Source organism: Mustela nigripes, chromosome 4 (assembly GCF_022355385.1).
Source record: "Mustela nigripes isolate SB6536 chromosome 4, MUSNIG.SB6536, whole genome shotgun sequence".
NCBI classification, from domain to species: domain Eukaryota; kingdom Metazoa; phylum Chordata; class Mammalia; order Carnivora; family Mustelidae; genus Mustela; species Mustela nigripes.
This window is the reverse complement of record NC_081560.1, coordinates 177,001,474-177,014,898: the sequence shown is the minus strand read 5'-3', so window position 1 is coordinate 177,014,898 and position 13,425 is coordinate 177,001,474. Positions and strand designations below refer to the sequence as shown.

At 33.7% G+C, this 13,425-nt stretch overlaps 1 protein-coding gene across 3 annotated transcripts in view; it reads right to left on the bottom strand.

Moving 5' to 3' along the window:
* ATRNL1 (attractin like 1) overlaps positions 1 to 13,425 on the bottom strand; it is an 806,361-nt gene that overhangs the window by 639,387 nt on the left and 153,549 nt on the right. For all 3 annotated transcript variants that reach the window (XM_059398662.1, XM_059398665.1, XM_059398663.1), the window contains exons 13-15: positions 12,999 to 13,117; positions 8,548 to 8,680; positions 3,691 to 3,872 (exon numbers count right to left, since the gene is read on the bottom strand). In XM_059398662.1, the coding sequence (XP_059254645.1) occupies positions 3,691 to 3,872; positions 8,548 to 8,680; positions 12,999 to 13,117 (434 nt within the window). The remainder of the gene's footprint in view (positions 1 to 3,690; positions 3,873 to 8,547; positions 8,681 to 12,998; positions 13,118 to 13,425) is intronic.

The following is a 13,425-nucleotide window of genomic DNA, read 5'->3' as shown; positions in this document are numbered from 1 at the left end:
TGACTGCTGTGAAGTGTGTAATCCTGGCGATTCACAGACCTGTACCCCTGGGGCTAATAATACATTATATGTTAATAAAAAACAAAACAAAACAAACAGATGAGTGACTGTCTTTTGATCCCTATCCTCAGCAAGAAGTACATTCCCAAAAAATGTTTACTAACTGAATGAATACTGGCTCATTCTTCACAGAAAAATAGTTACAGTTCACAAAAAAATAATTTCACAGATTAGTTTTTCACATGAATTTAATTATAATAGTTTTTCTTTATTCTATTAATATCAGGCATATAATAAATATTTGAGAGTCAACAAGTATATTGTGATAACCACTTCAAAATTTTTAATATTTTTTTAAGATTTTATTTATTTATTTGACAGACAGAGATCGTAAGTAGGCAGAGAGAGAGGAAAGGAGGCAGGTTCCCTGCTGAGCAAAGAGCCCAACGTGGGGCTCAATCCCAGGACCCTGCGATCATGACCTCTGCCAAAGGCAGAGGCTTTAACCCACTAAGCCACCCAGGTGCCCCCAAATTTTGATTATTTATAAAAGCCTAGGACATAATTAATTTAAACATTTTATTATGTGTGAGGTAGGGCTCTACAATTAGAAACTATAATTATAAGTTAAATCATCTCATATTAATACTTATAAGAAATACACATGCCGGGGCCCAGGTGGCTCAATTCGTTAAGTGGCTGCCTTTGGCTCAGGTCACAATCCCAGGGTCCTGGGATTGAGCCCCACGTCAGACTTGTGCTCAGTGGAGAGCCTGCTTCTCCCTCTCCCTGCTTTCTGCTCTGCCTGCTTGTGCTCTCTCTCTCTAATAAATAAATAAAATCTTTAAAAAAAAACAGAAATATAATTGCTAATATCACCAAAAATGTGAGGGTAAGCAGTAACTGTGAAGTGAATGTCCATACAAAAATTTCCAAAGGGAGTGTGCACAAGTCCCCTAATTTTTTTTTAACATTTATAAAAACTGTTCTTATGTCACTTTTTAAACACAAGGTGCATATTCCTCTGTTACTAGTAAAGGTGAAATCAGCAACCTATTCTTCATCAAAAATCAGGAATTATCTTAAGAGATAAAAGGTTCTGTATAAGTACCCAGGGCAGTCAGTTGGGGTGGGGGAATAGCAGGGCGGATTTCTCATTCACTATGGAAAAATTACATTAGTCATATGGGGCAAATATTTTTCCACAATTAATATCAGTATTAATTATTCATTAAATAAATTCATCAAGTTACCTAAGAATTCTAAATAATGACTCTGGGACATGGTAGTAATAGCAGCAGTGAGAAAGTGATACAAAATAACAACCCTCGGGGCACCTGGGTGGTTCAGTCCTTGGGTATCTGCCTTTGGCTCGGGTCATGATCCCAGAGTCCTGGGATCAAGCCCCGAATGGGCTCCCTGCTCAAGGGGGAGCCTGTTTCTCCCTCTCCCACTCTCTCTGCTTGTATTCCCTTTCTTGCTGTGTCTCTATCAGATAAATAAATAAAATCTTTTAAAAAAAAACCTTAAAATGCAAACAATAATAATTACTGTATACCCTGAAAAATAAAATATATATTCTTTATATGCATTATCTTATTTTTTCTGACAAGTTTTAAAGATAAGCAGTATGTCCAATTACATGCTCTCCAGCATTTTGAGGGTGGTCCTCAATGTTCCTTTAAAATCAGCTATACCAAGAAAACATTACTTAAGTATTTCTATAGCAAGTAATTGGTAATATTGCTCTAAAATATTTTCAAGCCAAAATGGTCTCTTCTGTCCTATACAAAGTAAAGTTTTGAAGTACCAACAGACTATTTGTCCAAATAAAAATCATAACTCAAAGTCAAAATAAAGTCGTTGAGATCAGGCCTAATAGAGTTTTCAAAGTAACAGGTGAATTATAGACACACCTACATTATTTGTATAGAAATTTTTCTACTTTGTACATTATTGACAATAGGATATCTCTGCGTGTCTTGTGTTTTTATCTTACTAGTGCAGTTGGTTAAGCATCCAACTCTTTTTTTTTTTTAAGATTTTATTTATTTATTTGACAGATAGAGATCACAAGTAGGCAGAGAGGCAGGCAGAGAGGAGGAAGCAGGCTCCCTGCAGAGCAGAGAGCCCGATGTGGGGCTCGATCCCAGGACTCTGGGATCATGACCTGAGCCGAAGGCAGGGGCTTTAACCCACTGAGCCCCAGGCGCCCCATGTTTTTATCTTAAATGTGAGGCCAAATCTAGCACAAACCACAGATTTAAGGCATTTATTATTTATTTATTATTTATTATTATATTTATAAATAAAATAATATACTTTATTCATACATAAATAAAATTTATTTTATTATTGTTTAGTCTTATCACTTACCTGATCTGTTTTGAGTTCTAACTTTACTTTTGAAACAAAATACAAAAATCTGCTATGATGCTATGACGGTTTGTATTTGTACACTTCAAGTAATTACATGAGCTAAATATTTCAAAACTAGGTTTAGTAAATTATTTCTAAATTTCCTTATATAATCTACTCTTAAGAGTTAACTATATTTTGAAGATCCAAGAGTAGAAAATACAGTAAATTCTTCTTAGAAATAGTTTATAAACTAATATTTTAATACAGTTTTCATTTTTTAATTTTTTTGTTATGTTCAATTAACCAACATATAGTACATCATTAGTTTTTGATGTAGTGTTCAATGATTCATTAGTTGCATATAACACTCAGGGCTCATCACCACACATGCCCTCCTTAATACCCATCACCTGGTTTTCAAAGAAATATTCCATTTTTTATGGAAATATTTTCCATAAAACCCCCTGAAATATTGAAACAGTTTCTAAGTGCTGTAATTTCCAACAACTTCTACATACTTTAAAAACTGGTTTTATTTCAGCTAACCCTTAATATATTATTTTAAGCAAATCTACACCTAAAAAATAGCATAATTCAAAAACACACACACTCACAAAAAATACATATATACAAATGTAACCAATGTGTTGGCCTTAATTATTTTTATTATTTCTTTTTTGAGAGAGAGAAAGAGAGAGCCTGAGTCAGAGGAAAAACAGAGGGAAAGGGAGAGAATCCCAAGCTAACTCTGCCCTCAGCAGAGGCTCCATCCCAGGACTTATGAGATCATGACCTAAGCCCAAACCAAGAGTCAGACACCCAACTGACTGAGCCAACCATCTGTCCCTTCAAAACAAATTCTTGGGACACCTGAATGGCTCAGGCAGTTAAGCAGCTGCCTTTGGCTCAAGTGATGATTCCAGGCTCCTGGGAAAGAGTCCCCATCCAGCTACTTGCTCAGCAGGAAGCCTGCTTCTCCCTCTGACTGCTCTGCCTGCTACTCCCCCTACTTGTGCTCTCTCTCTGACAAATAAATAAATAAAATCTTTTTTAAAAAATGTATTTTAAGGTGTATTTATTCATATGAAATGATTTCTTGGTAAGAAATGTAGCGGCTTACTATGCAAAACATAGATGAGTAATTTAGAAAATCTTATTCCCAAATACATATACAGATGAAGTCCAGTGCCAATTGACTTTTGAAGTCCTGTCCACTTTACTTCCAAAATTTAGTAAAAACAATTTATTTAAAAACAAAAAAATGAACCATTGCTAATGATTTTAGGACTTCCTGTGTATTTCCACAATATAAACAAGTAGAGCTATTACCTGTTGCGTATACTTTTGTATTTCATCCAGAACGAATTCTACTTCTTTTGATGTTGTTAATGAAGCAAGATTTCCGCTGAGATTATAACAATAAAGTTTTGCATTGTCATAGCTTTCTCTACTGGAATTGATTCTAAGACAAGCATCACCAATATGATTCCATCCTTCTCCACAAAGATGAGCTAGTAAAAAAAAAAAATTCTATCTTATTTTTAGATTACCAAAAGGCATGTATATTCTTCAGTTATTTTAGAATTCCAAATACAACTTCTTTATTTGTTTAAATAACTATCAATGATAAAAAGTCTAAGGATATCAATATGATTTACTAAATAAAATTTATCTAATAGTTTGGTGAAGAATAAAAACAGAAGTTCTTATTTTTTCCTTTAATTCTTAAGCATAATATAAGCTATGGCTATAAAATCTGTTAAAATGTGTTGATTGCCTGCTAGGTTTCTTAGTGTATTGGCATATGGTATCTCAGTTAATAAAATCGCTACTACATTTACATCTTCAGGTCCAATTTATATAATACAAGATCACTTTAAGGAAGAATAAACACCACTTAACAAAAGCAATTTCAAAGTTATTCCTCCATTCCATAGCCCTGGTGCACTATTTTGATATAAGCTGGGTTCTTTGATTCTTTAATTATAACTGTAGGGAGATAGGTCTTATTTCTTTTATGTTTAATAAAGAAGCTATAATCTTTGCTTTCTAATGTTTATTTTTATACAGATATTCAGGTTTAACATTTAAACATACTGTACAATAACAGTGGTTTATGCTTAGAATACAAGCTGATCTTAAAATAGTGCTATTTTCTAAAACACATTTATAAGTACATTATAAAGTTATGCTTCAGTGTGTACTAGCTAATAATATAGTGCTTCATTAATACACTGTTCTATAAATTTTGACTATATTTTCGTTTCCATACCACATTAAATGCTTCAGTGCCCTTTGACCTTTTGGCTTTAGATGCAGTAGTGCATATTTTCTGGAATTGTTCTAAAGCTGCAATTCTCAAACATTTTGGTCTCGAGACCCCTTTATTTCTTAAATATTATTGAAGACTTCACAGATCCTTATGTATTTTTTTACCTATTGGCTTTGACCATATTAAAAATTTTAAATGACCATTTAAAAATATATTTATTTGTTCACTTAAAATTGTACTTAAAAAATTCATTACAGACACACTCGTCCAGCTCTTTGGGGTGTCTTGCCCCTTTATACAGGCCAAAGGAGATGTGTCATCAAATTCTCTCCCTGAGAAAGAGAAGCTGATAGTTCAAATCAGGCCACGGGCATCAAAAAATTAAGAAAGAACAATGAACGAATAGAGGGTCAGATAGACAGATCAAGGATAAAGCAGAGCAAAATGTTCATTGTAGAATCTGGGTGAGGGTATTCGGTGGGTGTCCTCTCTACGATTCTTTCCAGTTTTCTGTACGTGTAAAAATATTCAAGATAGGGGTTCCTGGGTGGCACAGTCGGTTAAGCGTCTGCCTTCAGCTCAGGCCATGAGGATCGAGCCCCCATGTTGGACTCCCTGCTCAGCAGAGAGCCTGCTTTTCCCTCTCCCTCTGCCTGCCTCTCTGCCTACTTGTGTTCTCTCTACCTCTCTGTCAAATAAATAAATAAAATCTTTTAAAAAAATGTTTTTCATAATAAAATGTTGGGGGAAAACATTACAACTTAAAATCAAAAGTAGATTTTATTTTAAGAGAAATATAGTCTTTAAAACAGATAAAAGGGGGCACTTGGGTGGCTCAGTGGGTTAAGCCTCTGCCTTCAGCTCAGGTCATGGTCTCAGGGTCCTGGGATCAAGCCCTGCATCAGGCTCTCTGCTCAGCAGGGAACCTGCTTCCCCCACCCCTCTCTCTCTGCCTGCCTCTCTGCCTACTTGTGATCTCTGACAAATAAATAAATAAAACCGTAAAAAAAAAAAAATAGCAAAAAGTATAGCAGTCTTTTGCATTTTTGCAAATCTCTTTAATGTTGGTTTAAAATAAGACAATTCTAGTCTCCTATCTACTTCTCCAAACTACTGGAATCATATATTACATAGCCTTTGGAAAACTCCATAATAAACCCATGACAGAATCAGAATTTAAAAAGTAAGTAATCATATGAGTATTACTAGTATTGACCTCATGGACCCTCTGAGAGAGTCCATGAGCATGGAACTTCTGTTCTTTAATAACTGCAGTCCTACCAAATTGGATACTATGAATAGTACCTAGAACATAGCAATACCTTAATAAAGTATAATTTTCATTTAATATGATTGTTTAAAACATCTTTATTTTCCTTTTCAGGCTACAGCTATAGCAATATTCCTTGTCTTCTGGAATCCAAAGTACCTAATCAACTTAAGGAAACAGTATAAAAGTTTTGCTTAAGTATGGCTTTTGTTAACTTACTTAATCAAGGAAGGGTTTCGATTACTTTTGCCCTGTCTTATTTTTTTATGAGACAAAAACACTTACTTGACAAACCATGAAAATGAAAAGAAACGTATGGGTCTTTGGGGCTAAACTAAATTATACCACTGACCCAGATATTTTGAGGGTTTAGGGTTTGTAATATTGAGCATCAACTCAGCTTCAGAGTTAAATGGGGAGCGGTAAATTTTTAAAATGAGTTTAGTGAGATAAATTCAAATTGCCAAGTTTATGTGAGCTCAATTGAAAAATACAATTCACAAATGTTCAAGGGAGAACCTAACTCTGGATAGACAGGGTCCTCCATCTGGAGCATTCACTTCCTCAAGACAAGCTGAGGGGAAAACAGACTATATATACCCAAATTGCTGCTTAGTAAATATGAACCTAGAACAAGGTAAGTTAATTTATAATGTAATTTTTATTACATTTACTGTATGTTATTTATTATTCTCCAAAATAGCCTGGCCAAGTAGAGCTCTTATACCAAACTAATATTCTTTCCGGGGAATGAGTAGATGGGTGCTACCAAACATGACTTCGCTTATTTTTCCAAACTTCCGCTGGCAATCAAATTCCCTTCTCACTGCAGCAATCTTCCTTTAAATATATATGTATATATATACATACATATATGTATATATAAATATGTACATATTTATATTTTGTTTGCTTGTTATATTTTTTCAGTCAATCTTATTTTGGTCCAAGATTTTTTAAAAACATTTATTTATTTATATATATTATTTATATATAAATATAAATATATATTTATATGTATTATTTACATATATATATTCCTCATTCAAATCTTATTTTGGTCCAAGATTTTTAAAAAACATTTATTTACTTATATATATTATTTTATTTATATATAAATATAAATAAATATATGTTTATATATATTTTATATATTTTTTTTTCCTCAGTCAAATCCTATTTTTTTTATTAATTTTTCATTTTTTATAAACATATATTTTTATCCCCAGGGGTACAGGTCTGTGAATCACCAGGTTTACACACTTCACAGCACTCACCAAAGCACATACCCTCCCCAATGTCCATAATCCCACCTATTTTGGTCCAAGATTTTTTTAAAACATTTATTTATTTGAGAGAGGGAGCATACACACGGGGTAAGACAGGCAGAGGAAGAGGGAGAGAGAGAATCTTAAGCAGGCTCCATGCCCAGCACAGAGCTGAGGTGGGGCTCCATCTCACGACCTTGAGACCATGACACTTAACCAGCTGCACCAACAGATGCCCCTTGCTCCAAGATTTTTAAAACAACTTTGTAAGTATTTTTTACTGATCTACATGCTGATTTTAGAATTTAACACTTAGATACCAATATTACTTTCAAGTTTAGTGTCATCTCACTACTGCTTTTCAAAATCTGGAACTGCTTTAATATTCTCTAATTTTTTCAAAGTGAACACACATGCACATATCACTGTTTAAAAATTTTAAAGGTCAGTATATCAACAAAACCCACAATTTGAATATTGTAAAATCTGAATGGTACTTGTAAAGGCATTCTAATTTTTATTTTATTACATGAACTTCTAAGCATGACATAGATCCTTTGATGGGATTTCCAAGGACTTTTTAAAGTTACATATGCACAGAAATTTTTCTTTGAAAAAATATAACAAGCAAACAAAAACCACTGGATAGACAAAGGCAAGAATTGACCACCCAGTTAATAGTTACATTTGCCATTTACAAGCCATGTAGCTTTGAGCAAGTCACTTAACCAGTGTATGTCTCAGTTAACCTGTATAACAGGAAGATGGAATCGGTTAAATACCCATACTACTCTTCTAGTTTCTGATTTTACCTTTATATTTAAAAGGAAGAGTACTTAGAGTCTACTAAGAAGAGTATTATATGAAAAAAATAACTTGAAATTGCTTTTTAAAATGGGCTTTTCTCTGGTTTACATAACTTGAGTCTCATTAAATCATATAAAACTTATTATAAAAATTGTTATTTATAGTAAAAAAGTAGTCAGCAAAAAAGTTCCCAGAATTTCAAAGATAAAGGGCACTTAAAAAACAAACCAAATAGGTTGAAATGTTAACTTTCATTAAATCTGAATATTAGTCTCAGTGCTTATTATTTTGTTTTTAAGATATGATTTAAGATATAATCACTAGTATAATAAATATAAGAAATCCTGAACATCCTAAAAGAACTGGAAGCAAATATACAAAATTTTCTTATAGAAACTATGCTATTATTACTCCAATATTATTGTTTATTTGCTATTAATTTAATTTTAATTTAAAAATTAAGTTAAGTTAAAAATTAGTAAGAACTGGAATGCTCTTACTACATGCTCTTTATTATAATGGCGTTCATCTGTGGACTAGAAATTCATTTACCAAATTGAAATCTTTACCTGGTAAAGCCTGGCATTCTTGTTGTCGCTGATCCCACTGGCAATTCAAGTTTAGTGAACAGCTTTTACAGCTGGTAAGTTTGTTACAAATCTGCTCATTTCTCACATGACATTTGGTGTAGTTTTTCACAGACTAGAAAGTTTAAAGATAAAGCATGTTATTTTTCATCTTTGTATAGCAATAATTCTTAAACTACATCATAAATATAAATCACAAGTAAATTTTAAAATTAAGATTTCTATTTTTTTTTAAGAATTTATTGGACACAGAGAGAGAGAGATCACAAGTAGGCAGAGAAGCAGGCAGAAAGAGAGGGGGAAGCAGCGTTCCTGCTGAGCAGAGAGCCCGATGTGGGGCTTGATCCCAGGACACTGAGATCATGACCTGAGCTGAAAGCAGAGGTTTAACCCACTGAGCCACCCCAGATCGAGTTTACTGAATCAGAATCTCTTTTACTCATTTCTTTAAACTATAGTTTTTGGAACTACAACATATACTTATTGGAAAAAATGTGCACATTTTGTAATTTGAAACAGAAACCATCTAATGAAAATATTTTCTATTGAATCTGATAACAGGCTTCCATTCAATCAATAAAGCCAATGCAGAGTCACTGCTCCTCATGACCATGTGAAAGAATTCTAGTCATAATAAAACTATCATACAAACCCCTAGAAATGAAGTAGAAATGATAAGTAATAAAAAATAAAGAGATAATTTATCAAAATCAATCTAAAAAGATGAATTATATTCACAATAACTCAAACTAATTTTATTCCCACAGACATGAAATAATCTTTTTTTTTTAAAAGATTTTTATTTATTTATTTATTTGACAGAAATCACAAGTGGGCAGAGAGAGAGAGGAGGAAGCAGGCTCCCCGCTGAGCAGAGAGAGCCCGATGCGGGACTCAATCCCGGGACCCCGGGATCATGACCTGAGCCAAAGGCAGCGGCTTAACCCACTGAGCCACCCAGGCGCACCTGAAATAATCATTTTGGTTAACTGACACTTCTGTATTTGTCACATTTCCTTTATGGTGGCTGCAAAGAAGCCGCAGAAGTCTGACTTTGACCAATCCTACCATAAAACATAATCATACGTCAACTAAACTCCAGCATTAAGAGATTAAAGTTAAAAAGGTAAAAAAAAAAAAAAAAAAAGGGAAGGAAAGAAAAGAAAAAATTTAGGCACCACAGGAACTTTGGTGGGAGTTCCCTACAAACATCAAAGTTCAGATATTTTACAGGATGTCATCAATATCTATGATTAAAATATTTGGTTCAATTCTTTCCATAACTCTTGAGAAGAAAACATAAAGGACTTAATGCTGAACACTGAGCTTCACTTCAATCTTTTTTTTCCTCTATAGATATAAATACTTAACTCAGGCTTTAACTAAGGGAGCTAAATATTTCTTTTTAGTCAATAAAGTTAATAGTTAAAATTTAATATACCTATCCAAAATATAAAAATGGTTGAAGCAACTTTTATCCTCTTGGGTAATTTAAATGTCACCCATCAAATATTTTTCTATAAACTACTATACTTTCCCACACAAAACACACTGCAGTCACCTCAATTCCAAAGACGTTCATTTCTTTAGGGCAAATTACATGTGCTATAAGGTAACAGATAAAAAGTAGATAGATACTAATGTTTTTCATTATTCATCCTAAAAAAAAAAAAAAAACCCAGAGGAGATACATTTTTTTAAATCTCAAATTACTTTGTGACTCTTATTCAACCACATTTTCATTCAGAACATATATACTTTTTCATTGTTACTTTTTCTAATTCGTAGTTTTCTGTCTTCATATAGAATATATATAAATCTTAGCATTATTCTATGTAATAATTAGAATATAGCTCCAAACATTTGTCAGCTAATGGAAAAGGAATAAATTTACTCAAACCATCCGATAAATAGAATAACCTGTAAAAATGACAGGAGGATGGCTGAACAACTTGTTAAGATAAAAGAAAGAACAGTTTTAATGCCAGTCTTTAGACTAACAACGGTGTCATTAGAGTTACCATCCGAATAACTCCACTGCTCTTCATTACAAACGGGAAGGTAGTTTATTGATGCTGAACCAGTACAATAGATGAAATTATATTTTAATCACACACAGGGGCCAATTTAACCAATGAGGAAAGAAATGACTGTTATTCTGAAACACGGTTGGTAATTTTTAGCCTAATGAACCAAATAAGTAAGCAGGTTATTTGAGCTTTAAGAGCACAAAATATGCAACTTCGAGTAAATATGACCAAATAACAAAATAGGGTATCAATGGGCATCATTCACACTAACATCTCACAGAATTTTCTGTAACCATTAGCATTTGGTTTAGTTTAATCACCATTCTGATCAAACCGTCTAAAAGACATTACATCAAAATCTAAATTATAAGTGAGTACCATCTGTTCACTTATACTATCTCGCCCAGTGCCTTCCTCGTTAACACATCATTTTAAAAAATAAAATATAGGGCGCCTGGGCAGCTCAGTTGGTTAAGCGACTGCCTTGGGCTCCGGTCATGATCCTGGTGTCCAGGGATAGAGTCCCAAACCGGGTTCCCTGATCTGTGGGGAATCTGCTTCTCCCGCTGACCCCTCTCCTCTCATGTTCTCTCTTCTCATTCTCTCTCACGCTCAAATAAATAAATGAAATCTTTAAAAATAAAATAAAATATAAATAAGGTCACTTTATAAAATGAATACTTGATAATAATTTACATAACACAATTTTTGAGGTAACGCATGTTTTCATTTAGTTTATTTTTTTTACGATTTCATTTATTTATTTGACAGACAGAGACCACAAGTAGGCAGAGAGGCAGGCAGAGAGAGAAAGGGGAAAGCAGGCTCCCTGCCGAGCAGAGAGCTCAATGCAGGGCTTGATCCCAGGACCCCAGTGGGATCATGACCTGCGCTGAAGGCAGAGGCTTAACCCACTGAGCCACCCAGGTGCCCCTATTTTCATTTAGTTTAAATGTCTAAACACAATAATGTCTAAACACAATACCTAAACTCATGGTTATCCAACAAAGCTTTAAACACAATCTGTTTAACAATTTTTATTTAATAACATTCTTCATTTTACTCTTATTCCCGTGCTTTATTTTACTCACTAAAATAACCCCCGTTAGACAAATATTAATGCAAATATTAAAAAGTATTTCAAATTTTCAAAGCAGAGTCATGTCCTATTAATGTTAAAATTCATATAAAATTGAAGTATATCTATTACTAAAGCAACTTATATCATGGGAAAGTATATACCAACACAATATGTACTAAAGCAAAGGTTTCAATCTGATGAGTTAGTAACTGAAAAATTTCCACCATTTTAAGTTCTGAATATTATTACAGTATAGAACCATAAAACAAATATTTTTAAATATGACTGTTTATTAAAAAATGTTTGATGATACAATAAAGATTTTTTACTTAACTTTCAAACACCCTTTTCTTTACCTTTATCTCCATATAGTATTCTGAAAAAAATAAGTGAATACTTTTGGTGATTAATGAAAATTTAAAAAAAAAATTTTTTTTTAAATAATGTATGTTACATTTAGTTGAAAATATGTAAGGACATCATTTAGTGTTTTAAGCTACAGCCCAGTAAGAGAATTCTTGGTCCTACTATAGTTTTTAATCCTTTTAATGTTTTTTTATTTTGAAACTTTTCTTTCCAATTGTTGACATCTTAAAAACATGGGATATTTTGATACTACCTGCTTATAAGATTAATTTTTACTGCTCTTAATCCATTTTCATCTACCATAAATATTAATTTCATTACTTTTTTTCAATTGTCTACTTAAAGTAGGGTTTCTCAAACTTAACCCTATTGACATTTTGAGCCAGATACTTGTGTTTTGTGGGAGAGTTCATGCATTATGGAATTTTAACAGCATCCCTGGCCTCTTCTAGATGCCAGAAGCAGCCCCACAGTTGTGACAACCAAAAATGCTGACACACATTGCCAAATGTCCCTTAAGGCACAAAACTGCCTGTGGTTGAGAACCACTGATCTAAAGAGACAAACGGAAAGTGCCACTGTCAACCTCTGAGTAAACTTACATACAAAGCCTGTGAACAAAACATAAGACCACACTACTACCACGCATGTGTATGTCTGACCAGAATGCCATGGAAATCATTCCAATACTTACCCATATAATGTGTCTATCAGCACAGAAAACTACCTTGACAGTTCTAGTCTTTTTTTAAAGGGCATGGGAAGAAGCAAAAGTTTTTGGAATCTAGATTAAAAAATCTGAGCAAGAAGCTGGAGTGACTTCAGCACACAGTGAGGGATTCCTTCCATATTTTCATTGATGTGTGAGGTGCTGCCTGCACCAGGCTACTAAATGGGAAGCTAATGACTGGAAGCAGCCAGGCTAACCACATCACCATTCACCCATAAATACTAACCACACTGCAGTTGCTGTTTGCAGAAATGCATTTCTTGTCATCACACCACTGGCACCCGTTGGTATTGGCAGCACAGCTGGCACAGTCTGCGTATCTGTAGCATCTGTCATCAGGAGCAGCTGCGGGACAAACAGGAGATGAGTGCGTCAGGGTGAGAAAGAAAATGTCACACTTCTTCATTCACACATTTTTAACACCTGTCTAAGAATCACTAAGACATTTTACACCATAAATATGGCCAAAAACATGAAAATAACATCTTCAATATGAACTTAACTTCATATTGAATTTGTTTTTTTTTTTTTAAAGATTTTATTTATTTATTTGACAGAGAGAGATCACAAGCAGGCAGAGAGGCAGGCAGAGAGAGAGGAGGAAGCAGGCTCCCTGCTGAGCAGAGAGCCCGATGCGGGGCTCGATCCCAGTT